The sequence below is a fragment of the Equus asinus genome, chromosome 23 (genome assembly GCF_041296235.1).
Source record: "Equus asinus isolate D_3611 breed Donkey chromosome 23, EquAss-T2T_v2, whole genome shotgun sequence".
In the NCBI taxonomy this organism is placed as follows: Eukaryota; Metazoa; Chordata; class Mammalia; order Perissodactyla; family Equidae; genus Equus; species Equus asinus.
The window spans coordinates 40,065,906-40,091,484 of record NC_091812.1 but is presented as its reverse complement, the minus strand read 5'-3'; the positions used below and the strand labels follow the sequence as shown (position 1 = coordinate 40,091,484).

Here is a 25,579-nt window from a genome sequence, read left to right as displayed (position 1 = left end):
GATGGGCATGGATGTTAGCTCAGGGCCAGTCTTCCTCAGCAAAAAAAAAAAAAAAAAAAGGCAAATAAGTGACAAAATGCCACCACACAGTTGAATATGTTAATCAAATAACACTGACCACTTCCACTGATGGTGGAAAGTATATTTTTAAAAAAGGAAAATTAAACATGGAAAATAAGATAGCCAGGTTGAAAGGTATCTAAATAGGGAGTCAGAAGTCTCAGGTTGAAGTTCTGATGCAAGTACACTTTGGCTGTTTGATCTTGGGTAAAAGTCACTGAATACCTCCTTTCTGCTGGCCGCCATGATGGGCACTAGGGGTACAGAGGTGGAGAAGACACAATCTCTTCTCTGGAAGATCTTACTTAGTTTTGAATCACCAAAAATATCAATTACTCCAGATACCAACATTGGTGAATTACTTACTTTCACTTAAGAGTTTCAGAATATTGAGTCATTTTATAATAAAACCATTATGGCCTCACAAACTTTTAAAAATACTGTTTATTCAAGAATACAAACTATGTAATGGGTATATTTGGTTACTTAATAATAATCATTTAAGTATATCATACAAATGCTCATGCTCAACATTTAGTGTTTTTCAGAGGAGATGATATTGATTCTGCTTTTATTTTTGTCTCTATAGTAAAATTATTCACAATGAAACAAAGACATATTGTTCTACAATTGTTTGCTCTCGTACTGTAATTCTCAGCCTCTTTTATCTTAAGTTAAACCAGCAATTAGATCCAATAGATATCAACAAATTAGAAATTTAAAAGCCTACACTTTCAGAAGTCATTTTTATAAGTATTCCGTTATTATGTTTATCATGTATCGCCAGTGTTAAACCTATGAAAAATTGTAGTAGAAATGGCTAAGCCCTTAAAATCAGCAAAAACTATTCATTTAGTAATTGAAAAATGTTATTACATAGTTGAGTATAAATTTTACTACTTTACTAAAAGTAAAACACAAAGATGTTTAATAAAAAATATTGCCATCAATAGATTTATGTAAAAATTTTACAATGTCAGGTAGACAAAGTAGAATAAAGGTGTTGGCATACGGAGATCAGATCATATGGAAATGAAGCTCAGGGGGTGCAAAAGACATATCAAGGACATGGTTGGTCAAAGGAAATGAAGACAGAAGTCAAATGAATATTCCATAGTAACCAGGGTCATCGGGAAGCTGGACAATAAAAAGACTTGTGCACATAGGAGGAAAGGATTAGAAGACATTTTGTCCAAGGTGCTGAGTATATCAAGTCATAGATCCCTGGGAGCTAGGGTCAGAAGAACATGGTATGCCACAAACATGAGGGATAGCCAGATACTGAAATTGTAAGGTTAATCCTGTGCCCCATCCAGGTCCTAGGAGGTCAGAGGACTTCTGGCCCCACTGTGGGACTGGATGACCTAACATATGTTGTGGCTTGCTGCTTTTTAAAAAAATGTTTCAGTTTGTTAGATATTCTTAATGATTTCAATCATAGGTCTGAACTAAAATGTATTTCACTTCCTAATGTTAAGAATGCCTTGCTTAAAGTTAACTGTCTACAAAAATCAGAACTTTAAAAATGAAACAATGAGAGGTGAAATTATTTGCTTTATAAATATTGGATTTATTTTTCATAATTTTTTGATAATCCTTGCCTCTTCACTTATTTATATTACCTGCCTAGCCATAGAGGCATCTGAAGTTTCCGGCATCTATAAACAAACTTGGTGTTTTATTCCACTTTTGGAATGGGCAACCTGCGTGCCTTTTCACCAGCAGCTTTAGTGTTTGAGCCTATTATTTGGAACCAGGAAAAACTGTGTCCCTATGTAGTTCTTTAAAACAGATACCTGTCTACATTGTGACTTGGGCTAAGACTCTTGCTTCTTCCCAGAGGTCTCAGCTCTAAATATGAAGTTCTTTATGGACTGAAAGTGGAAAAAAGTAAAGGTCAGGCTGTGTCTCTTCTGAATGTTGGCAGATCTCTTTACCGATACCCGATTTAATATACCAATACTTGTGTTGAATATACAGTGATACAGAGGGAAGTAAAAAACAACTGAAGGACAACGAAAAATATTTTTACACATAATAAGAAAAGCATTCCACGGCGTGTGAGCACTCTCCATTTCCCTTAAATGTTCCCTGCCTCTTTCTTTTGTCTCATCCCTTCTGCAGTGGTAGCCATTTGGGCTACCCAACCCAGGATCCACAGCTTCCCATCACATTAAGTTTAAGAGAGCTTAAATATGATATTCTGCCTACTTGAAGGCTCAGTTTGCTCCCCCACTTTAATTAGAGCAAGGTGCTTGTCCTTTACTCCTATAAACACTCCAGGATTGTTCTTACATTCAAATGAAACACATCTGGACGACGTCTTATGCATAAGAAAAAAGGCCTGGTCTGGGAACGGGTTTTCACATTTTTGTAGCTGAGGAAACAAGAGAGAAAGCAACCATTATGTGTGTAGGAGATCTAGTGTCAACTTCACCTTCCTGTGTTAGAAACTAATGGGGAATAATTATTTACAACTTGGTATTTCTAGCAAGCCTACTTACTAAGTAGGGGATGGGAAGGGGATGGGAAGGAGTGAAGGAGAAAGAAGTGAGTAGAGGGCCAAAGTGGGGGGTTTGATTTGATTCATTGATAGTAGACTTTGAGAGACTATGGCTTAGAATGACTGGATCTGGATACAGCAGATCTGGATTTGTACCCCTCTTTGGCCATGTGCTATCTCTGAGACCTGGGCACATTGTTTTACCTCTCAAGCCTCAATTTTTTAGGCTAGCCAGTTTTCTAGATGCATCAACTCCCAACTTATCCACAGACATATGAGTGATATAAATGGTTATTATTTTAAGCCACTAAGTGTTCAGGATAATTTGTTACACAGCAATATCTGACCAGTACAATAACTCCATCATAGAGTTACTATGAGAATTAAATAAGACAGTACTTGTAAAACATTTAACACAGTGCTTGGTAGATGATAGAGCTCAGTATGGGTCAGCTCTTATTATTGAGTAGTTATATATGCCAAACACTTATATACACTTAGGAACATTTTGTTAAGGGAGATGTTGGTTACCATCCAGTGTTTGTGTTAATACCTTACATGGCTGTATTAGTTAGCTTTATATTTTTGTGAATTTATATAACTTATCTTCTATATTTATACTCTCATGTTTTCTTCTTTGTCTCCATCTTTGACTTGTTTGTTCCTCCAGGTGTTCATAATTTTTCATCATGACCCATATAATACTGCCATTTACTAACTGAGGAAGACTATTCAGTGAATTCTATGATTAGAATGTAGGTTGTTATGCTATCTGTAAATCTCGGTATATGGAAATGTTTATGACCATCCCTTTAGCAGGCTCAGTGTGTAAAATTATTTTTGCATTTGCCTAAGAAAGCAATATTTTACAAAGAAACAATTCCTGGAAGAACAGTATTTCCTAAAGCCAAAGAGAAAGGATTTGAGATCATTCTATATAGCAGTGCTTCTCAGACTTTAATGTGCACATGAATCTCCTGGGGATTTGTTAAAATGCTGATTCTGATTCAATTGTGAGTGAGTGTGAAGTTCTGCATTTCTAACAAGCTTCTGGGTGATGCCATACTGCTGGCAGAGACCAGACTTTCAGTAGCAAGGCTATACATGCCATTTCCCTACTTTTCCTACTCCAGAAGCAGGTGATTAGTAATAACTGATTGTGTTTTAGATACAATAGCACAAACAAAACTCCTTCAAAATACCCCAAACACCCAAATCTGCACAAATGAGTGGAGTCAATCATGACAATTAAGTGCTTATTTCTATTACCTCCACAGAGTGCTCCTTGTTGTTGGCATGCAGCAAGAAGTCTTTGTATTTTTTAGGACTCAGGTTTACCATTAACTTCTGACCATCAACACCATCTCCTTGCAATTAAAAAATGTAAATTGTAAAGTTAAGAATTATAACTCATTTTAATTTAAATAAATTTAACACCCTGGAAAAGAATGCAACATATCACGTAAAACAATGACTTCATTCACCAACATGTCTCTTAGAAATATTTGCACACAAATAAAACTAAAGAGTCATTGATTAAGTAGGGGATAATTCTAACTCCCTTGAAGAAAAGAGTTTAGTTTTCTTATATGCTTTCTAATTGTAGGATTCTGACTCTAATGGGTATTTCTCTGGGTGTCAGCTTCCCTATTTGCATAAACAGCCACTGATAGTTGGCCCCCAATATCCAACTCCTCTTCTTGTGAAATAATAGGATATTTCCCAGCTTGCCTTCTTGTAGCTCAGTGTAGCAATGTGATTAAGTTCTGACCAATGTGAGGTGAGTGGAAGTGTCAGGCACAACTTGCAGGTTGTGTCCTTAAAAGGAAAGAGAATTCATGCACCTGTCTTCCTCTGTCCTGCTGATTGGACATTATCATGGTGGCAAGTAATCTTGAATCATGTAAATGTTGGACGAGCCACAAAGAGAGAAGCAGCTGGGTTCATGGACAACCTGTGGAGTAGAACTGCCATTCCAGCCTTCACTAAGACAGAAATAAAGTTTTGTGTAGCTTAAGCTGCTATTATTCTGGATCTCTGTTAAAAGTAACCAGAGCTTGGGGCCGGCTCCATGGCCGAGTGGTTGGGTTCGCGTGCTCCACTGCGGCGGCCCAGGGTTTGGATCCTGGGTGCGGATATGGCATCGCTCATCGAGCCGCGTTGGGGTGGCGTCCCGCATCCCACAACTAGAAGGACCTGCAACTAAGGTATGCAACTATGTACGGGGGGCGGGGGTTTGGGGAGATAAAGCAGAAAAAAAAAAAGAAAAAGATTGGCAACGGTTGTTAGCTCAGTTGCCGATCTTTAAAAAAAAAAAAAAAAGTAACCAGAGCTTTACCCTAAGTATTAAACTACAAGATAGATGGGATGGAGTAAATCCTCTAAGAATCTAAGATTTTACCATGAACTTGGGCTGGAGAAAACCTTCTGAGACTGTCTTCCTTTCCCATGGAGCATTTTTAGATCTGTCTTTACCTCAAATTTAAGAATTCAAGCACTACAGCTATCCAACTCTCCAAATTACCTGTTTCACTTGAGGAGCACTGAGAAGGATAGCAACGGAATAACACTGGGTCTGAAAGAGAATGCACAAAATCCCTTTGGTGAGATACAATTTCATCAAAAGGTTTCACTTTCAACATACACACAACATCAGAAAGTATCCTCCTCTTTTATTATATATCAATAAAAGCAAGACATTTGTGGTTTTGAGAAAGGTCTCAAAAATGTGTGAATATGTTCTGATGAATTCTCTGACACAGTTGTTATTAAAATATTTAAAGTATTGTTCATGGCACTGATATATTCTTTTACTAGAGGTTGAACTTTGGTGATACTGATAAGATTGGAAAAATCTAGTAGGTAATTTAATGATAGCAAATATGTGTGGTCTCTCCTTCCATTTTTCACAACAGATGCCACTTCTTAATATCAGCACTCTTCCCTGATGAAACCTGGCTAAGCTTCTGAATCCTCCTCAGCACAGGGACATCCAAGCACCCCACTGCCAATGCGTTGGAGTTAGCACACAGCATGAAATAGGTTTGTCATGTCTGAGTTAACACATTTTTTATGGTTTGGTAAAATTACTTTTCACTTTACTAGTCATCATTATAGACACAAGGAAACATTCTACCTTTCTCTTGTTGTCCACTCAGGTCTTCAATGTAGATCTCATAACTTCCATCCTCAATAACAAAACTAATGGATTGATCGTTGTATGTGCTCAGGGAAGCAAAATCTTCTGTAACAAGTGGAAATCTTGTCATTAAGAATTCAAAAAACTTATTTCCATGAGCAATCTTTTAGCAATTTTCTAAATGCCTCCTCTAAGGTTTTTTTGTTTGGTTTTGCAATTTGAGCTACACTTTGTCCATCGCTGTCAGTTAGATGAAAGCCTTTGGTGCAAGCTTAATGTAGCTCAAAGGCTGAGGTGTGCCACCTGAACAGGATTAAAGAAGCTCTTCTCCTGCATGAAGGCTGTGGGCGGCCATGTTACTGTGCTTATGGGAGGCTTTGGTGAGGAGAAAGGAGCTGGAAAATTGACAGACATTGTCTGAGGAAACCTCTGCTTCCTAGCTCCTCATGGTCTAGGGGACTGTGACAAAGAAGGGACTATTTTGATAGACATGGGTAAATGAATACCTGTCTGTAAGGTGTGGAGTCACACAGAGACTTCCAACAGTCCTAGAGAATTCAGGTGTGAGCCCCATCCTGTCCTCTGGCCAAATAACAGAGACACTTAGACTCTAACATTTTTTAATGTCCCAGCACACAAAGAAAATGATAATATTTCTATGGCAGGCTGGGGAAAACCGGAGCAGATTTAGGGACTACCTATATGGGTCCGGGAGAAGAAATGTTCTATATTTTCTTTACATTATAGAATTATGCTAAGAAAAATAACACACAGAATATTAAGGAGAATGTCAAATATTGAATTTGTATGTGAACTTCTAAAGTAAAATGATTTAAAAATACTTCATGAGAGGGGCTGGCCTGTTGGTATAGTGGTTAAGTTTGTGTGCTCTGCTTTGGCAGCCCGGTTATATGCTGGTTTGTATCCCAGGCATGGACCTACACACCGCTCATCAAACCTTGCTGAGGTGTCATCCCTCATACAAAGTAGAGGAAGATTGGCCCAGATGTTAACTCAGGGCCAATCTTCCTCAGAAAAAACCCCACAAAAAACCTAAATGAGAAACTTCTACCTGCTTCTGAGAACTTAAGACATTTATTTCAGGAATAATACTTGAAATGGCAACATGCCATTCCTGGTCAAATTTTCTTAATGATCTCTTCACTTCTTGATAGTCATCATCAACTTGGACTTTATTTGCACAAGTAGATCATACAATTTAAAACCATCTTAACAACTATTTAAAATGTTTAAGAATTGAAAAACATTCTTCACAGAAATTGAACAAACAATCCTAAAATTCATATGGGGGAACAAAAGACCACGAATTGCTAAAGCAATCCTGAGCAGGAAAAACAAAGCCGGCGGAATCACAATCCCCGATTTCAAAACATACTACAAAGCTACAGTGATCAAAACAGCATGGTACTGGTACAAAAACAGGTCCACAGATCAATGGAACAGAATTGAAAGCCCAGAGATAAAATCACACATCTATGGACAGCTAATCTTCGACAAAGGAGCAGAGGGCCTACAATGGAGAAAAGAAAGTCTCTTCAACAAATGGTGCTGGGAAAACTGGACAGCCACATGCAAAAGACTGAAAATCGACCATTCTTTTTCACCACACACCAAAATAAACTCAAAATGGATCAAAGACCTAAAGATTAGGCCTGAGACAATAAGTCTTTTGGAAGAGAATATAGGCAGTACACTCTTTGACATCAGTTTCAAAAGAATCTTTTCGGACACTGTAACTCCTCAGTTGAGGGAAACAATAGAAAGAATAAACAAATGGGACTTCATCAGACTAAAGAGCTTCTTCAAGGCAAGGGAAAACAGAATTGAAACAAAGAAACAGCTCACTCATTGGGAAAAAATATTTACAAGCCACTTATCCGACAAAGGGTTAATCTCCATAATATACAAAGAACTCACACTGCTTAACAACAAAAAAACAAACAACCCGATCAAAAAATGGGCAGTGGACATGAACAGACATTTCTCAAAAGAAGATATGAATATAGCCAATAGACAGATGAAAAGATGTTCATCATCGCTAATCATCAGGGAAATGCAAATCAAAACTACACTAAGATATCACCTTACCCCCGTTAGATTGGCAAAAACATCCAAAACCAAGAACGACAAATGTTGGAGAGGTTGTGGAGAAAGAGGAACCCTCATACACTGTTGGTGGGAATGCAAACTGGTACAGCCACTATGGAAAACAGTATGGAGATTTCTCAAAAAGTTAAAAATAGAAATACCCTATGACCCAGCCATCCCATTACTGGGTATCTATCCTAAGAACCTGATATCAGATATCTCAAGAGTCCGTTGCACCCCTATGTTCATCGCAGCATTATTTACAATAGCCAAGACGTGGAACCAGCCTACATGCCCAGAAACTGATGATTGGATAAAGAAGATGTGGTATATATACACAATGGAATACTACTCAGCCATAAAAAAAGACGAAATTGGCCCATTCACAACAATGTGGATGGACCTCGAGGGCATTATGTTAAGCGAAATAAGTCAGTCAGAGAAAGACGAACTCTATATGACTCCACTCACAGGTGGAAAGTAGTATATTGAGAAGGAGATCTGATCGGTGGTTACCAGGGAAAAGGCGGGGTGGGGGGAGGGCACGGAGGGGGAAGTGGTGTACCCACAACATGACTAACAAAAATGTACAACTGAAATTTCACAAGCTTGTAATCCATCATAACATTAATAAAAAAAAAATATATATAATAGCTCTTCCTTTTCTTTCATGGTCAAAATGTTGAAATTTGGGGGTAATGTGGTTTTTTTCCACAAAAGGTAATATATTTTCCTCAGGAATAATGTGTATGGGATTCCAATCCACATCAAGCATCTCAAAATAGTAATGGAATGCTAACTATAGAATGCACATGCATTGTTAGAGCAACTGTCCTGTACCCAGTTTGGATATCCCTAAATGGGGATGTTAGCAGCAACTGGACAGAAGTTTCTGATATACTCAAAGACGTACACTTGGGGCAGCTTCCTGGAGCGCCACTTGCCAAGGTCCTGTGTCTTACCTCTCTCCTCATCTCCACACCACCCCTGCGACCAGTCATACCTTCAAAAATTGGACCAGCAGTTGATCTAGCACATCTCTGGATCATGGGTACATCAAAGGTGAAGCCCTCCACAGACTGTTCAAGGCGTTCCAGCTGCTGCTCACAGGCAGCCAATACCAGATGTTGCTTTCCACCTGCAGGACAGGGGTGGAGGTAGGAGTAGACTGTCAGTCCCCAGTCTGCCCAGACCCATCATTTGAGGATTCCCTTTCAAGGCTACTTGCTGAGAGTGGTGACTGACCCCAGGGCTTCAGCCACCCATGGTCTGAAGACATCACTACCTCCCGGCACACTTACACCCCAGTAGGGCACACTCTTTGGAGTCTAGGTGGAAGAAAACTAGTCATGTATGGTCTCAACATCCGAAAGGCAATCACTATTAACTTTTTAGTTTACTTCTTTTAAATGAAAAAAATCATTAAAAAATATTCTAAGTATATTTATAATTTTATACCCTCTGTTTTCACTTAACATTGTAACATAACCATTTCTCTCATGCTATTAAAAGCTCTTTATATGCCGTTTAGGAAATGGCTAAAAAATAGCTCATTATCCTTACTCTTTTCCAGAAGGAAAATTTGGGTGAGGGAAAAAAAATTGTATATCCAGATATGGTAAGTGAAGACAAATAGATGCCCATCACTATATTGAAGAATTACCAGGAGATGTGTAGTTTCCCCTTACCTGGTTTTGGTACATGCCTTCTGGTGGTTTCTTTCTTAAAGTAACAGGCTTTCTTTTCTATAAGAAGGCCTGAGCGTAGCTTCATAAAGTATATCTGGCAAACTTCTTCCACCTTCTGTTGAGATTCTAAATAATTAAAAAAATCAAAATACTATTTCTTTCCATCCATCTTTATCCTTTTACAAACCCTGAGAGTAGCAGACCAAGAAAGCAATTACAAGTCCACAGTGTCTTATCAAAAACCTTGGGGCCAGGTGTGTTCCAAAATTCAGTTTTTTAGACTTTAGAATTGTAATGTAGAGCATAAACTATATATACATGTAACACTCCCAGCAGGGACTAGCGGCAGCACCCCATAATCAAAAATTAATAATTTTACAGGGAAACAGAAAATTTACATAAAGTGAAATAAATAAAGACCTCACATTGGTTCAGGTCAGGACTTAACTGTCAAATGAGTTCAGGTCATATTTTACTGCCAAATAAGTTACGAAAAACTTGAGGTCTTTAGAAAAAAATTTCATTTTCAGAATTTCTGATAAGGGAGTGTCGATCTGCATCCAATATACATCAATCTTTGCCTAACTGAGGGGGAATGCTTATAGTCATATGAAATCTGTAATCCTTTCTACTTGCCTAGAATACACTTTTAATAATTTTGGAGGGATAGCTATAGTCTATAAAAGTTATTGATATTAAAAATAGCTGACCCGTATCAAGGAGCTTTTTTCCTATGTTTTTTTTCTAGGAGTTTCATAGTTTCAGATCTTCCATTTAAGTCTTTAATCCATTTCCAGTTAATTTCTGCGAGTGGTGTAAGATAGGAGTCAAGTTTCTTTCTTTTGCATGTGAAGATCCAATTTTTCCAGCACCATTTATTGAAGAGCCTGTCTTTTCTCCATTGAATATTCTTGGCTCCCTTGTCAAATATTAGCACTGTACTAATAATTTTACACACTGTTTTCATTTAATCCTTCACAAACAATATTGCAAGGTAGGTATTATTCTCATTTTACAGATAATGATCTGAGGCTCTTAGTAGTCATGACGCTTGCCCAAGGCTACAGGTCTGCTGAGAAGTTTTGACTCAGCTGTGCCTCATATCAAAACTACTCTTTCCATCTACCTCCATCTGACAAAATGCTGCACTGAGATTTTAGGGACTAAGAAAATGCAAATTCAAATTAAATCAGTTGAAGTGAAAAATTTAATCAATTTTCACGAATTCTTACTTCATTTAGCCAAAGAAAAATTAAAATCTCAAATAAAAAATTAAATTTGCTACTTGGAAATCATAAAAAGCCTGTCAGAGTTAAATAGAAAAGAAAATTGTAACACACGTCATAGGATCTCAACTTTCAGCATTCTAGTAAATGAATTATTAAGCAACTTGTACAACCTAGCCAAATTTCAATTATTCACAGTAATTCAGAAAATGAAAATAATTGCTTGTGACTGGAATCCATTCTATGATCTTTTTTTTATTCTCCAGAAGATTTTCCCTCCTAATATGGTTTTCAAAGTCAAGTGGAATAAACTTTTTTTAGCTACTATTTTGAATTATCTATACCTTGCTTCCAATTCAGATGGACATCTACCTTTAAGTATCTTCAACTGTCTGAACAGGGCAAGACCACTTAATTATACTCACATCTGCCCTGGAACTCCCTAACATTGCATCACAATTCAGAAATGTCAACTACAGTGTCTCACATTTATATGGTTCTTTTACAGTTACAAAGGTAGTTTACAAATCTGTGCCAGAGCCAGCATTGAACTTGGCTTCCCAATGGCTAATTTAATACAATTCTTTATTAACTGTACATCACATTATCTCTTCAGAGCTAAAAGGCATAAAGTAATACCACAAGCATGCTCATTCCTAATATAGTCATCTTTAAGTTCTAGTCAGTATCCCATGGAGACATGAAAGGCATCTCTAATATTGAGAGTGGACTCTGTATAGAGCAGGGCATGGGTCTTGGGTAGTTGAAAGTGAGGGTCAGGATGCTGAGGAAGTATTGTAAATGTAGAAGAAGAGAGTTAGGAGCTGAAGATATGGATGTAGGGGTTAGCATCTGGTGGGACAAACACTGGGTACAATTCATTGGAGCAGGGTCACTACATTTGAAGTACTGAAGATACATTACATCAGGATAATTTGGAAGAATGCATACTTTGGTGTTTGGGGCAGCTGAAAGTGGTGTACAGGTTGTGTTCCTGGGAGGAAAGCACAAACGTGGCATGGCCATGGGGACTCTGTAGGAGAGAGTGCTCCACTGGGGTCAAAGGGCCAGTACAAGCTTATGTAAGGGCTGTTGTCACTTCCTATGTCTCCATTCTGCCTGTGTCTGAGGGCAGCATCTTAGTATGGCTTTTGAGGAAATTCTCATAACTAGTTTCATCATAGAAACAGCATGATGAAATCCTTCAGGCATTTCTGGTAAGTAAATGGGAAGGGGCCTGGAAATCTTTCTTTAGTTCTGCCACTGAGAGAGCTAGACCATAGTTGACAGGAACTACAGAAGTGAATCACTTTATCTTTCATTTCTTCCCCAAACATCTATTTCACCAAGGTCTCTTCTCATTGCTCTCTACCTTTGATCTGTCTGTGACATTTGACTTCAAGGACCACATCCTTCTTTGACCCCTTCTTCCCTCATTGTCATGTCGCCAGTCTTCAGGCTCTTCTTGTTTCTCTTTGGTCAGTCCATCTCTGTCTCTTTGTTAGTTCTTCCTCCTCTTCCTGCTCCTAAAATGTTGATGTTCCTCAGGATTCTGTCCTTTGCCTTTTTTTCTCACTCTAGACTTTCTTTCTGGGCAATCTTGCTTGTTCCAATGACTTCAATCATCTTTTTGTATGCTGATGATTTCCCAAGCTGTAGCTCTACCTTCGGTTTCTCTCCTGAGCTTTGTATCTATTGCTCCTCAGGGCATTGTGATGTTAGCTATTTTAAAGCATCTCTACCTCTTAAAGCATCTCTCTCTATAATCCTCCTGAACTATGGACATCTCCACCTGGATGACCTACACATACCCCAAATTCAAATATACTCATAAATTCTTTTTAAAAAAAACTTGTTTATCTTTCTCTACTCCCAATACAGTCCTCCTGAATTTTCTATCTTGAAAAACAATACCACTATCTACCATTGTCTGCCCAATTCTTAAATCAGAAAGCTGAGATTCAACCATTTTTCCCTCTCTCTCCATCCCTCAATTTATTCAATCTGTCATTAATTCTTGTTGATTTTACCTTCTGAGTGTATGTGAAATTCAATCCTTCTTTTCCATTCTGTTGGCTTAGGTCAGGTACTCATCATCAGTCCCTTAGATGAATATAGTAGACCTCTGACCAGCTTCTGTTTCTACTCTTGGCCCCTCACTCTATCTTTACACCATGTTGCTCTAAAATAAAAATATCTTGTTATTCCCCAATTAAAAATTTGTAGTGGTTCCCTGCAGTCCACAGGATCAAGTCGAAGATCTTTCACTGTAACAGATCTTCCGTGGACAGACCCAAACTAACAGGGGTGATCTCTACTAAGTTCTACCCACAACTAATGCCATGTCGGGATATGGGCCCAGTGTTGCTAGATCTTCAGATCTTTCAAGAGAAACCATACATTCAGATTCTTATGCAAAGTTCTCCAATTTTTAAGTGTTGCCTCAATTAAAAAACAACAGTAACACTGTTCAGGCCAAATAAAATACTTCTGCTGGGTGGATCTGTCCCAAGGCTCCCGTATTGTGACCTCTGGCTAGATCCATAAGGAAGCTGGATTGTCAGGGCAGGGAAAGGGTTAATGGTTATGGAAGAGAGGAAGTAGCAGAGGGGAATGGCCGACCCTGGAGAGTAGCTTCCTGGAAATTGGAAAGGGGATTAATTTGGGAAAGGGCTTTTATCTAGCTCATGAATTCCTGTGCTCCGTTGGCACTAAAGGTGAAATGCCCTGGTGGTGACCATAACTCATATGGGACCTGACTGTGTGGATACCTGTAGTGGTTGGATTCTGAGTTTTGTGATGGTGTCAGATTCTGCTAGCCCAAGGGAGGAGAAGGAATTAAAATGAGCTTTCTTGCTCAGGGACTCAGAGCAGTTTATTTAGAAATATAAGATGTGACATTTCTTGCACCTTGAGTTTCGAGAAGTGGTTCCTACCTGTCACATACCTTATAGCTATCTGTCGAAATTTTGTCCAGGAGCATTTAAGTAATAACAATTTTAGTATTAAACTGAGCCACTTTTATGGAAAAGGGACATCTGCTAAGGGACAATAAAAATATTGTAATGCATTACAAAACCATATAAATGATTTGGGGATTATCTTTATCTCTGTTTCTCTAAATGGGGTAACTAAGCCATTAGGGCCACTGCACCCTTAAAAGAAGGGTTACTTTTTAATTATTGCATCAATGCCAGCAAGTCTGGCATAAACTCCAGCCTGCTTCCTCATTCCAGTGTCTGTAAGGAGACCACATCTCCTGGGATAAAAAGAAAATGCATTCTCTATTAAGAGGGAATCTGGGACGCGAAATCATTTCCACTCAGTCACTGCTTCTGCACAGAGCATTTTGACTCAGATGCAAGTAAGACTAACTTAACTGGTGATTTCCTAGTTATTCAGAAAACACAGTCAAATTAGCCTTTTCCCTGGTTACCAAAGAACAGCGTGGGTGGGCCAGAGCCTCAGTAAGGACAGAACGATATCCTTTAACACTGCTTTCTCTTCTAGCTTTAAAGATGTTCAGAGAAACAGACAGAAGCACAAAGGACAAAGCTACACCAGTCCCCACCATCATTCCTCATCCTCTATTTTCTCTCCAGTCCAACAGGTCTCTGTTAACTCTCTTTTGTATTACTGCTTCCATACGCAAGAGTATATATTTGCATAATTCTTTCCTAGGATAGATCATTTCAAAGATCAAAGATGTATATGGCCCTTTCACCTTAAAGCTATGGCTACTACCTGAGTTTATTTACCCTTCAGCTTATTCTAGACCCTTTGGGTTTGCAACGGGATAGACTTGAGCATCACTTGGTCAATTCTGCTTTATTTGGGGCCTGGATTATTCAAATATCTTTACTTGTTATTCTCTCCTTTATCAGAAGTCACAAGTCAAGACCACAAGCTTGATACACCAAAGATGTTAATAAATGTTTGTTGAATGAAAGTGGGTCAGTTTTCAATTTTATTCGTTAGTCTGGGAAAAAGTTTTTAGGATTTGGTGGCTCAAGATGTATGTAGGGAGAAGGGATTCATATGAAGGGCTATAGTTAAGTTTATCACTATTAGCAGGTATAAACCATCTGAGCCATTCCTGTCCTATGATGTATCATATAAGCAAAAGTTGGCTGTATATAGTCTGTTCAAACCAAAGCCTGCTGTATTACACACTTATGAGTTACCCCTTTGAATTTCAGCTCTTGTGTTCTTAGTAGCTTTTGGTAAGGTAGCATGTGTGAACATTGGCCTCATAAAGATTTGGTAACAGACAAATAATATTATTAAAACAATCCAAAATGCTTACTTCTTAACTTGGGAGATTTTACCAAGGCTTTGCCTGCTGAGCTGTTCATCTTTGCTGGGGAAGTTTTGCTGCTTGAACACTTCATTTTAGGCTTCATTTTTCACGCTTCTGTTGGATTAAAATGTAATATTAGTCCAAGTGTCTCCACTTGAAAACAAACAGAAATGACTGTGGCTTAACTCAGTTTAAAATTGATAATATAACCTCATAGAGAAAATAATTATTTCAGTAAAATTTGAACATACTATTCTGAATATATATCTATACTGGAATATAGTCAGAGGACAAAAAGAACTGCAAAGGAATACCACTAACAATAAACTAGGTGGGTTTATTGTTAGTGGTAATATTGGTATTGGAATTCTGAGACTATTTTGCTCTACTATAGGATACAGCAAATAAGTGGATATATTGATGTTATAGACTTTCACTGCAGGGAAATGAGATGCAAATATAAAATAAGTCAAGAGAAAAGCCCTGTAATGTTAAATTTGAGTCAGCAGTATCAGTGTGCCCATATCTTAATTTCTAAATATTTTCTCCACTAAAAGGAACCAGGACTCTAGATCTTGGCTGAGAAAGTAGAAGTGAACAGGGAATATCCTGTTGTGCCAGAAAACAGTGAGTCATTAAAAAACCAATAAAGTTGTGTCAAAAGAACACAAGGAGCCTCCTTGAAGGATCTCCAGCTGGCCTAATTTGGCACAATTCAAGCATCAAAAAGAATAATGATGATAATTGACTATAAAGCATTCGATGAAAAAAGAAATCCGCATGTCCTGTAGCATTTCTCAAGAATGAATGAATGAGGGCTTTATTCATTACAGTAGGAATGATAGAATCAGAAAAATCAACATCTTGCAGCTCCCCAATGTAATACTTGATTCAGGCAAGGATCGCCAATGAATGCTGTACCTTGATTATCAAGCTGGATAAAGAATATGGAGTTCTCTGTCATAAATTGCAGAAAGCTCCATGTTCTTTCAGAAGCGCACTGCACCTGGCTTCATCATCAAGATAAGGCAGTGGGGCTGTGGTTTGTGGAGGGAGCAGGACTTCTTCTCCAGTCTTAAATTCTCTCTGACATTGCCTGCAATTCTACTAATAGCTACTACTTCTTTTATTAAGCACTGCCTTCTTTTTGCTAGATTAAAGAAGATAAAATCCAAATTATCCCAGAAGTGGTTGTCATTTAAATCTCTTATAAACTTCATATGGATCAGCTCTTCTAGCAACATAAGAGAGGAGCATTGAGTTCCTGGCTTAGAGAACTCATTGGAAGATAAACTTCATGCGTCTTTATTTTTGTCCCCAGACAGTCCCAAATAGGCTGAAATTCCAAATTTTCTTGTTGTAATGGAACTTGAATCTTACACACAGCCATTCTATTTGCAGCCAGTCTTATGAGCAAAATCCTTCAATGGTAGGGTAGTCGAGAACTCCCTATTCTGACCCTGGAGTGAATCTTATCTTCCCTTAGGAAATGGATATTATCCTCACAGAGCTTGAGGACCTCACATCAATCCTTACCTTCTTCCTTGGATTCTTCCACCTGTATTGGTCAAGAACATTTAGAAGCAGGGAAGCTTAGACATCATTTTACTGAGCCCCTAACTCTGTAGATGAGAAGGCTAATACTGAAAGATTAAGTGCCTTGTCCAGGATCACAATAGCAGAACTGGGACCAGAATCTAGTCTCCTGACTCCCATCTTTATGCCAGAGCTTCCCTACCCTGTCTCCTTCCTCCGTTTTCCAAATGTAGGGAGAAAATAATGAGATCTAGGAATTTAACTTCAAATGCTCAGTCCAACTTCTTTGAAATAATGAACTTGTGAATATGGTATTTAATTTGTAATCATAACCTGTGGAATAGTGCAGTTAGGTAACCTTATCGTAGTTAAATTTTAAATTGTACAGAAAATAGTTCAAATAGTACCCTGCACACAGTAGGTATTCAGGTAACACTTTAATGATAACATGAAAATTGCATTGCTGGATTTGTTTGTTTGTTTTGCCTTATATTCAAGGATCTTTGTGTCCTAGAAAAAAATTCTCCTGGACGGACATTAAAAAAAGTTGCATTTTCAAATAAATCTTGGAAATGTTCCAATACGTATTCCACCTCTTGGGAAGTCAGAACTCACATTAGCACAGTGAGGGTTTGAAAGTCCTTCATTGAGCAATTGTGGGTACCTTTGTTTAACTAAGTATTTTAAGTAATTATTATTATTATTATTATTTAGCTTGTATTGTCCTCCACCCCCTCTATTAACACCTCCATGGACTAGTTTGAGAGAACACAGTTGGAGGAACTCTGCTCTTAAATCAAGCAAGGTAGATAAGAAACTAATATATCACATTTACAATGGAGTCACTGATACAGAGAAAGTCAGGTGCTTTTTAAGAATCACATGGTAAGTCAAAAGCATAGTCAGGAAATATTTGAAAATCGTATTCTAAAAAGCAAAGCATTTTCTTTAAACAACCTACAAATCTTTCACCTTAAAAAAATACGATTACTCTTGTCACCATTTTTTTCAGATTTAACATTTACTCTTTACTCTCCCATTTTTAAATCAGAAATATTTCAGAATATATGGCGATATAAATATCACTGATTCTTTTGTACGGCTTTTTCTAATATCACACGACAAATATTCTTGCACACTGGTGGTGATACTCACCCAGGTTATAAACATGAAGGGCTGGTTTCAAGTGATGAGATTTCCTGTCTCAACACTTGGTAGTAGCTGATGCAGTTATATTCCAACTCCACTTATATACACACAGGCCTGGATTAAGCAACATTAAGTGACAGCATCTGATGAATGAAGCTATGCAAATAGAGCTAGTTGAATCGCTTAGTATGAGCAGGAGCATAACTTAATGTCAGAGCCAAATCCTAAACAGAGCTTTGAGATTATTTTAGCTGTAGCACTTTCAATGAGTTATACTCAGTTAATCATTAATTTTCATAAAACTTCTATGACATGAACTCTAGATAGTGTTTATTGCTTAATAGAGAGCATACAAGGATACAGATGGTTTAATTGCTTTTCTCTTTTCCACAGAAAGCTGAAAACTTTTTAATTGTTTTCTAGTTACAAAAATAATGTGTGTGCACTTAGAAAATGTGTAAATGACAGGAAAACATAAATGCTGTAGATCCTGGCATTCTTTTTGCAATGCAGAAATACTACATATATCTATTTCTGTAGACTCATACTGCAAATATTATTTCATAAACTGCTTTTTTCATTTTCCAATTAACACTACATCATGAACATTTCCATATCAGAAACATTCTTTTACAGAAAGTGTTATAAATAGCATTCAATCATAAAACCATATCTAATATTTTATCAATTAACACTTTGGCTATTTCCAGTTTTTTCCTTTCTTTTCTTCTTTGCTAGTATTACCAGTGTTGCAACTGAAAGCTGTGTGTGTATGTGTTGTGATTCTTAGTAACCCTTTTTAAGTTCATTGGTAGCATAAATTCCTAGTAGTAGGATTGCTGGATCAAAGGGTACATCTGTCTTATATTTTGAATGATGTTATCCAATTGACTTCCAAAAGTTTGTATTGATTTATAATTTTTTCAACAATCCAGGTGTGTGCTCTTTTCTCCATTGCCTTATCCGCAATGGCTGTCATCACCTTTAAAATGTTTGCCTTTCTAAATGGAAACATTTGAAACATAGTTTCAAATTTTATTTCTTTAATTATTTAGTGAGTGTGCATCTTTCAAAAAAACATATTTGTTGTCAATTTCTGTAAATTATTGATTTACATGAACTCTTTGTAAATTAAGAAATGAAACCCTTGGCTGTGATACGTGTTGAAAATTTTTCCCCAGTACCACTATCTTTAGACTTTGTTAATGGCATTTTCTGTCCATACAAAAGTCTTCAAATACTATGTGGTAAAATTTAACCCATGTTTTCTTTTTGAACATCTGGGTTTTTGTATCCTGCTTCAAAAGAGCTCCCCTCCTCCAAGATTATAAATAAATTTATTATGCCATTTTCTAAAACTTTTATTGTTCACTATTTAATACCCAAATCTTTGTTCCACTATTACTTTTAGTATAAAGAATAAGTTAGGAAGCTTAACTTTCCCAAATGCTTACTCCAACGACATATACAATCCGACTTACACAAAGCGCAGTTTCATATGCTCTGTTGGGACTAGCATGCAGAGGGCTGTGTGCAACAGTAAGAATAAGGACTATGAATTTTATCCTACAGCCAACAGGAATGTTTTGAAAGATTTTTAAGCCAGTGAGAAACATCATCAAAATTGTGTTTTATGAATGTAATTTTATGGCTGTCTGAAGGACCATCTGAAGGGAAGAAAGAAGAGAGGGAAAGGAAATAAGGCCACTTAGGATGCCAGTTAAGATAGCCCAGGCAAAAAGCAATGAGGACAGAGCTAAGCGAATGTTAGTGAGACCAGTAAGGAGGGGTGAAGGTGGTGAGCGCTGCAGGCATTTCACAGAGCCCTTGAATAGTAGAGTGAGAAAGGGCCCTAGAGACCCCTGTTCCAGCTCCAAGTCACACAGCCCCTTAGTGCCCCAGTCAGGAGTAGAACCCAAGTTTCACTCCCAGTTCAAGGTTGTGTCCACCACAGATCATTTTGGATGTGGGTGTATCAGCTCTGGACTAGGGGAGAGGGGAGTTTAGGGAAGTGAAGGTGATGCCAGCGGTTCAGGGTAGGAAACTTAGGTGGGGAGTTCATTGTCAGGGACAGGTAATGAGTGTGATGTGGGGCAGATGGAGTTTGAGATAGTTCAGGAACAATAATATGGAAATTTCAGCAGAGAGCTCGAACTGGGTTGTGGGTCGGGGAGGCCAGAATTAGCCATGTTGATTTGTTCTTCATTTGTGAAGGTATGAGAGTGTTGGTGTGGGAGCAAATGAGATCGTCTCGGCTGAGTGTGAAGCAGGAGGAGAAAGCTGTGTCTAAATGGAACTGTGAGGAATCTTACATTTAAGCAGTAAAAGAAGAAAAGGCGTTAACAAAGAAGACCAGAAAGAGAAGGAGAAAAAAGAAGTCATATTATGAAGGCTAAGAAAGACGCTCATCTCAAAAAGGAACATTTGGTGATGAGCACTACAGAGACCCAGCTGGGATTAGAGACTTTGGAGAGAGGCCTTTAAGCATGGTGAGAATCTCCAAGAAACTACAATGGACCGCACATTGTGGAGAAGGAGGAAGTGAGACTTTTTCAAGAAGTGTAATTATGAACATGAAACAAAGAGAGAATGGTATCTCGACAGAGTAGCATGAAAAAGGGAAGATGCTGCTTACTAGCTAGGTGATCTTGAGGAAGTTACTTGACGTCTCTAAAGCCTCAGTTTCCTCATAATAATAATTTTCCTAATAATAATTTGACTTCATTACGTTGTTGTGAGAATTATATGAGAAGGTGTATTTTTAGCACTTGGCACAGTGGCTGGCACATCGTGGAAACTTAATACATGTTTTTAATATTATTGTTGTTATTGATTTTTTTTAATTGAGATGTGGTACTCTTGGGCCAATTAAAGGAAAAAACTGAGGTAATAAAGTCCCAGAGAAGGCGGAAGTAGAGATGTTCTGATGATAATGGTGGTCAGGATGGGGTTTTGTGGGTGAGCTGTCGAACACTATTAGAGTCATCAAAACGTCACTGAAGTCACCCAGGCTGACTAAAGCAGAGGCAACATCGAATAGAAAATGAGGTCAGGGTTCCGGTGACCAGAATGGAAAGGAATTCACATAAGTAGTTGGGCCAGGGTTGGGGTTAACAAGGGCAGGGTAAAATGAGAAACATGCCACTTTCTTTATTGGCCCTGGGAGATGGGCATACAAGGAAAGAGGAGGGTTTGGAGAATAGTGGTATCACCAGAGAAAAGTTACCTTTTGGGTAAGAAAAGGAAATAGAAGGAGCTTTTTAAGGAAAATGGAGGAAAAGAGTTAGGAGAGTGCGTGTGTGTGGGAGGGGAACATTCCAGATGAAATGACATACATTTAAATTATGAAAGAAAGAAAAATTGAAAGAATATTTTAACCTATCAAGAAATAGTATCCTGAATAGAAATTCATTAGTTGATAATTCACCTCTGAGCAACAACAACAAAAATGTATGAAGTACCGTAATTTCCAGAATTGCAGTTTGTGTGGTTGCCTCTGGCTGGAGAAGGCTTCCAGAAACTTGCATTCAACAGATGTTGAATGCTCATTATCTGCCAGGGACTATGAGTTCCATCAGCATTAACCCATGGGACCCTGCATGAAAATTTTCATTTCATTTGTCATATTATCTACATCTAATCAACTGGAAAATCATGTATTGAATCACTAACTTCTTAAACATCAGGCAAGGCCTTTTGATTAGTTTTTTTCCCTCTTTTAAAATACTGATAGCCTTAAGAACATTAGGCTGGCTGTTAGTCTTTCTTTACTGTGAATTTTACTTTTGAAATAAATTCATTTAAAATAAGTTTTAAAATAAATTCATTTGATTTCCTGTGAAGGGTCTTGTTGTTAAAATGCAAAGTTTACAAGAAATTTTTATTAAAAATACATGTTCATCATGGTAAATGTGGGTGATAGAAAATAGAAAGCTCAATCTTGGATGTACTAGAAAGTAGTTAAATGCTTTGAAAAGTAACATGACTAGTAATCATTGTAAGGAAACCTTAACCTCCTTGAGATGCCAAGGTCACAAACGATGCTAAATTTGTATCTGTTTGTACTACAGCAGAGTGCTGCCTAATAATAACAACAGTAATAAATCAAACACTTGTCTGGTGCTGGGGATTACTTTGGTGAACAAAGCAAACTCTTTCCCACCCTCCTAGAGTTTGCTCTCTTTTGGGGTGATAGATGTTGAGCAAATAATCATACAAATAAGTCATTTACAAACAGTGATAAATAAGAATTAGGCTAGTAAAGAAGATAAGGAAGTACAGTGGTACTGAGGTAGTGTGGTTAGAGAAGGTCGCATTTAAGCTGTAGCCAAAGGGTGTGAAGAACATATGGAGGGAGGGGACAGAGGGAGCCTTCTGGGCAGAGAAAACCCCAGGGACAAAGGCCCTGACAGAACCTGTAGTGTCCAGGGAACTGAGAGGGCCGATGTGGCTGGAGCAGAGAAGGTAATAGGGAGACTATAATGTAATGGGGTTGGGAATGGACGAGGACAGAAAGCCAGGTAGAGTTGGGCCCTGGAGGCCAGGGGAAGGAGGTTGGATTTTATTCAAAGTGCAGTGGGAAGCCAAAGGAAGGTTTTAAGTAATATGGGATGTGACTTGGTTTTTGTGTTCAAAAGAGTTCTCTGGCTGCCATGTAAAGAACAGATAGAGGGCAGTAAGAGGGAAGGAATGAAACCAGCAAGGAGCCTGCATTACTTCAAGCTCTTAATAATGGTGGTGGAGGTGATGATGATGATAATGGTGACAGCAGTTACAGTGTCTTGGGCATCTTCCGTGGGCCAGATGTTTTACATACATTATCTCTAATGGTCACCGTGACTCTGGTATTTGAGTATGATTGCTTCTATTTTACAAGTGAGGAAACAGAGGCTCAGAGAGAGGGTTTTGCAAAAGGCCGCATAGCTAATAAGGGTAGCAAAGCCAGAATCTGAAATCAAGTCCATTTGATTCTTTCTCTTAGTCCAGGGGAGCCACTGGTAGAATGAGCTGGAACTGAATTCCTGGGCCTTAATTTCCATTCACCATCTTGTCAAGCTTGCATTCTCTTGCATGAGGATAGGCTCTATAAGGGTATGGTGGGATCATACAAACCCATTGCTGGGTACTAGAAACTTACTGGAAGAGAGTGTCCCAAGATGAGTCCTGACTGGTAAGAGAGAGAGGAAATGGGGAGCATGACTAAGCTTGACAACACTCTGACTTTATTCAGAGAGATTTTGCAGAGGAACAGAAGGGGGAGTGTGAGAGGCCAGGGTGCTCACACTGATCCTCTCCTTCCTTGGGTGTAGTGGTTTCACTTCTTTCTTGAGGAGGTTAGAATAAGCCATGCGGGAGAAAGGGAGGCCGCAGTTTGGAGAATAGCAAGGCAGCACTTTCCTCACTCAAACTGAATCACTTCCTGTCCCCACTACCCACCACTCAGAAAGTTCCTACATGCCGCTTAACTGAACCCAGGAGAGAACGTTTCTGCTAGGAAGAGGAAACACTCTATAAAGAAATCTGGCAAATCAACCTATAACTGAAGCCAAACCCCTTGTGAGAGGAGGGGAGGGATGGTGTGAGATTTTAGGGAAATTTTCTTTCAAGTCTGTAAAGTGAATAACACTTAGCATTTGTAAAGCATTTCTATGCTTTCCAAGTTTTCTTGGATGCAGTCCTATCCAATCATTTTTATACACTGAAACTACCTGCCCCTTCAACATTTCTGGACTCACACAGCCTCTCCCGCCACACCCTGTACGTCTGGACGTACTGTTCCTCAATTCACCATGAGCTTTCACACCTCCATGCCTTTGCTCGAGCTGTTCCTCTTGCTAGAGATGCCTCTCCCCCTTTGCCTGGGAAACTTCTACTTAACCATTAGAGCCAAGTTCAAATGCTTTGTCCCCCTAACCATCCACAATCAAGCAGAATTTATTGCTTCTTTTCTTACTTGCTTATCACATTCAACTTTGTTTCTTAGCTCCTCCACTGGACTGCCTGCTCCTTGGGAACAAGAGTCGTACCTTGGTTATCTTTGTTTCCCATGCAATCATCCACAGCACACACTCAGTAAATGTTGTATAATTTGGATCAATCCTCGTAAAAACTCTGCAAATTAGACAAGGCAGGCATCACCCACTGGACAAATGAGGAGACTCTGTTCAAACCCCCAAAAGCTACAGACTGGTGGAACTGGCACTGTGGGTTTAGCAGTACGAAATTGGCGCTACTACATTTTGACCTACAAAAATGACAATTTTATAACCTGATAGAACCCAGATCTGCTTGTTCTTGGGTCAATGCTCTTTCTAAAGCATTTAAAGAAGCTGACTTTCTGTTTGGCCTATGACCCTGTGGTTGTAGGGTGACCAAACATTTTGAATTATTCAATCCAACATGTTTTATTTCCCTCCAGTGCCTCCTCCCCATGCCTCACATACTTTGGAGACCTAGCTGTGTGTTGGACCAAATCTTTAGGGATTTTCGAAGAAGCAGAGGTAGAATGACCTTCCATTCCCAAGCTTAGCCCCAAGAGTTTCTCCCTCCCTGCAGGGCTTGTCAGCTCTTCAGGTCTCAGTTTCCTCATCTCAGAAATGAAGAGAGTGCATGAAAGCCAGTGCCTTCCTATCCCTTTGAACCTCTTTCCTATGGTCCTGTACAGGCTCCTGGTCCAGCACCTTCCTTCCCCTCTCCCTGGTCCCGCATTTATTCCAGCAGCTGCACCGGCCTCTTGCCCATCCTAAAGATGCCATCCTTGGAAGGATGCACAAGCTCTGCCTCAACCCTGTGTCCTCCTCCTCTCCTTTCACTAACCTTCAAGCACACAGGATGAGGCAGGCAGACAAGGGGGCATATAAGTAACCTGGGGTTTTGCTTTACGTGGAGGCAGATCTGAAATCCAGGTAAGCCATGAACTTGGCTACATTCGTCTTAGGGCAAAATTACAGTGAAAAGAAAAGTCTATAGAGTCCATAGTGTATTTTTGTTTTGTCATTATGGATTCAGAATGTTCCAAGTGCTAGAAGAAAGCAATGTATGGGAAAGAAATAACATGGAACAAACAGGTCTTTGGTTTTAGTTTAACTCTGAAGTTTAAAGTTAAGATTATTTTTTCTTTTACTTTTAAAATTCTTTTTAGTAAAACTGGACAAATAATATACAAATTATGAATTTTATAGAAATTCCAAGAAGTAAGAAAAATTCAATAAGAGTATGCAGAGTTAAAATAAAAGTTCTCCTGTCTTTTTAAAAATTAACTCATATAGTATTTGCTATATATTTAATGTATTCAATCACCACAGCAGTCTTGTCAGGGGGGTGCTATTTGCCTATTTTAAAGATGAGGAAACTGAGACACAGAGAGATCAAGTCACTTGCCCAAGGTCCCATAGCTAAAACTTCAAGCAGACATTTTCAGACTCTTGAGGTGCTCCAGGAAAGACGTAGAGAAACGTAGACATAGAGAAACCCAACACCGGGTTTCAGAGCTTCCTCCCTACCCCCCACACCCAGAGCAGAAATCCCTTATCCATACTGGGCTTCTGCTCAAAGTTTTCTAGATCAAAAAGATTTTGCTGCTAAGCAAACAAAAGTTTGAAAATACGGCATCGGTCCATGACACCTGGATTATTTGACCCTGTGAGGGAGAGTGAGACCGATGGTACACCATCAGCGGCAGTGTAGCTAGCGAGTAGATTTAACAGCGTCATAAGGAGAAATCATCACACTTTATGATTGTAAGAGGGAATTTTCAAAACTTTTTAAGGAGAATCCTTTTCTGAAAAAGAAACATTGCATAGAACCCCAAGAGATTAAAGAAAAGAGAAAATCAGTAGTTTGTTAATATAAATGTGATTCGTGTCTAGA

At 38.6% G+C, this 25,579-nt stretch overlaps 1 protein-coding gene across 17 annotated transcripts in view; it reads right to left on the bottom strand.

Annotated features, from left to right (window-relative positions):
* Window positions 1-485: 485 nt before the first annotated feature.
* IL33 (interleukin 33) overlaps window positions 486-25,579 on the bottom strand; it is a 160,737-nt gene continuing 135,643 nt past the window's right edge. For 2 of the 17 annotated variants that reach the window (XM_070495370.1, XM_070495374.1), the window contains 8 exons: window positions 17,717-17,824; window positions 15,032-15,139; window positions 9,500-9,625; window positions 8,815-8,949; window positions 5,700-5,804; window positions 5,088-5,138; window positions 3,833-3,930; window positions 486-2,437 (listed from right to left, as the gene is read on the bottom strand). In XM_070495370.1, coding sequence (XP_070351471.1) covers window positions 2,240-2,437; window positions 3,833-3,930; window positions 5,088-5,138; window positions 5,700-5,804; window positions 8,815-8,949; window positions 9,500-9,625; window positions 15,032-15,128 — 810 coding nt within the window. In that variant the 5' untranslated portion in view covers window positions 15,129-15,139; window positions 17,717-17,824 and the 3' untranslated portion in view covers window positions 486-2,239. Of the gene's footprint in view, window positions 2,438-3,832; window positions 3,931-5,087; window positions 5,139-5,699; window positions 5,808-8,814; window positions 8,950-9,499; window positions 9,626-12,755; window positions 12,908-15,031; window positions 15,140-17,716; window positions 17,867-21,171; window positions 21,306-25,579 lie in introns of all 17 variants that reach the window. The other 15 variants (XM_044756748.2, XM_014860750.3, XM_070495368.1 and 12 more) reach the window with 13 other exon arrangements.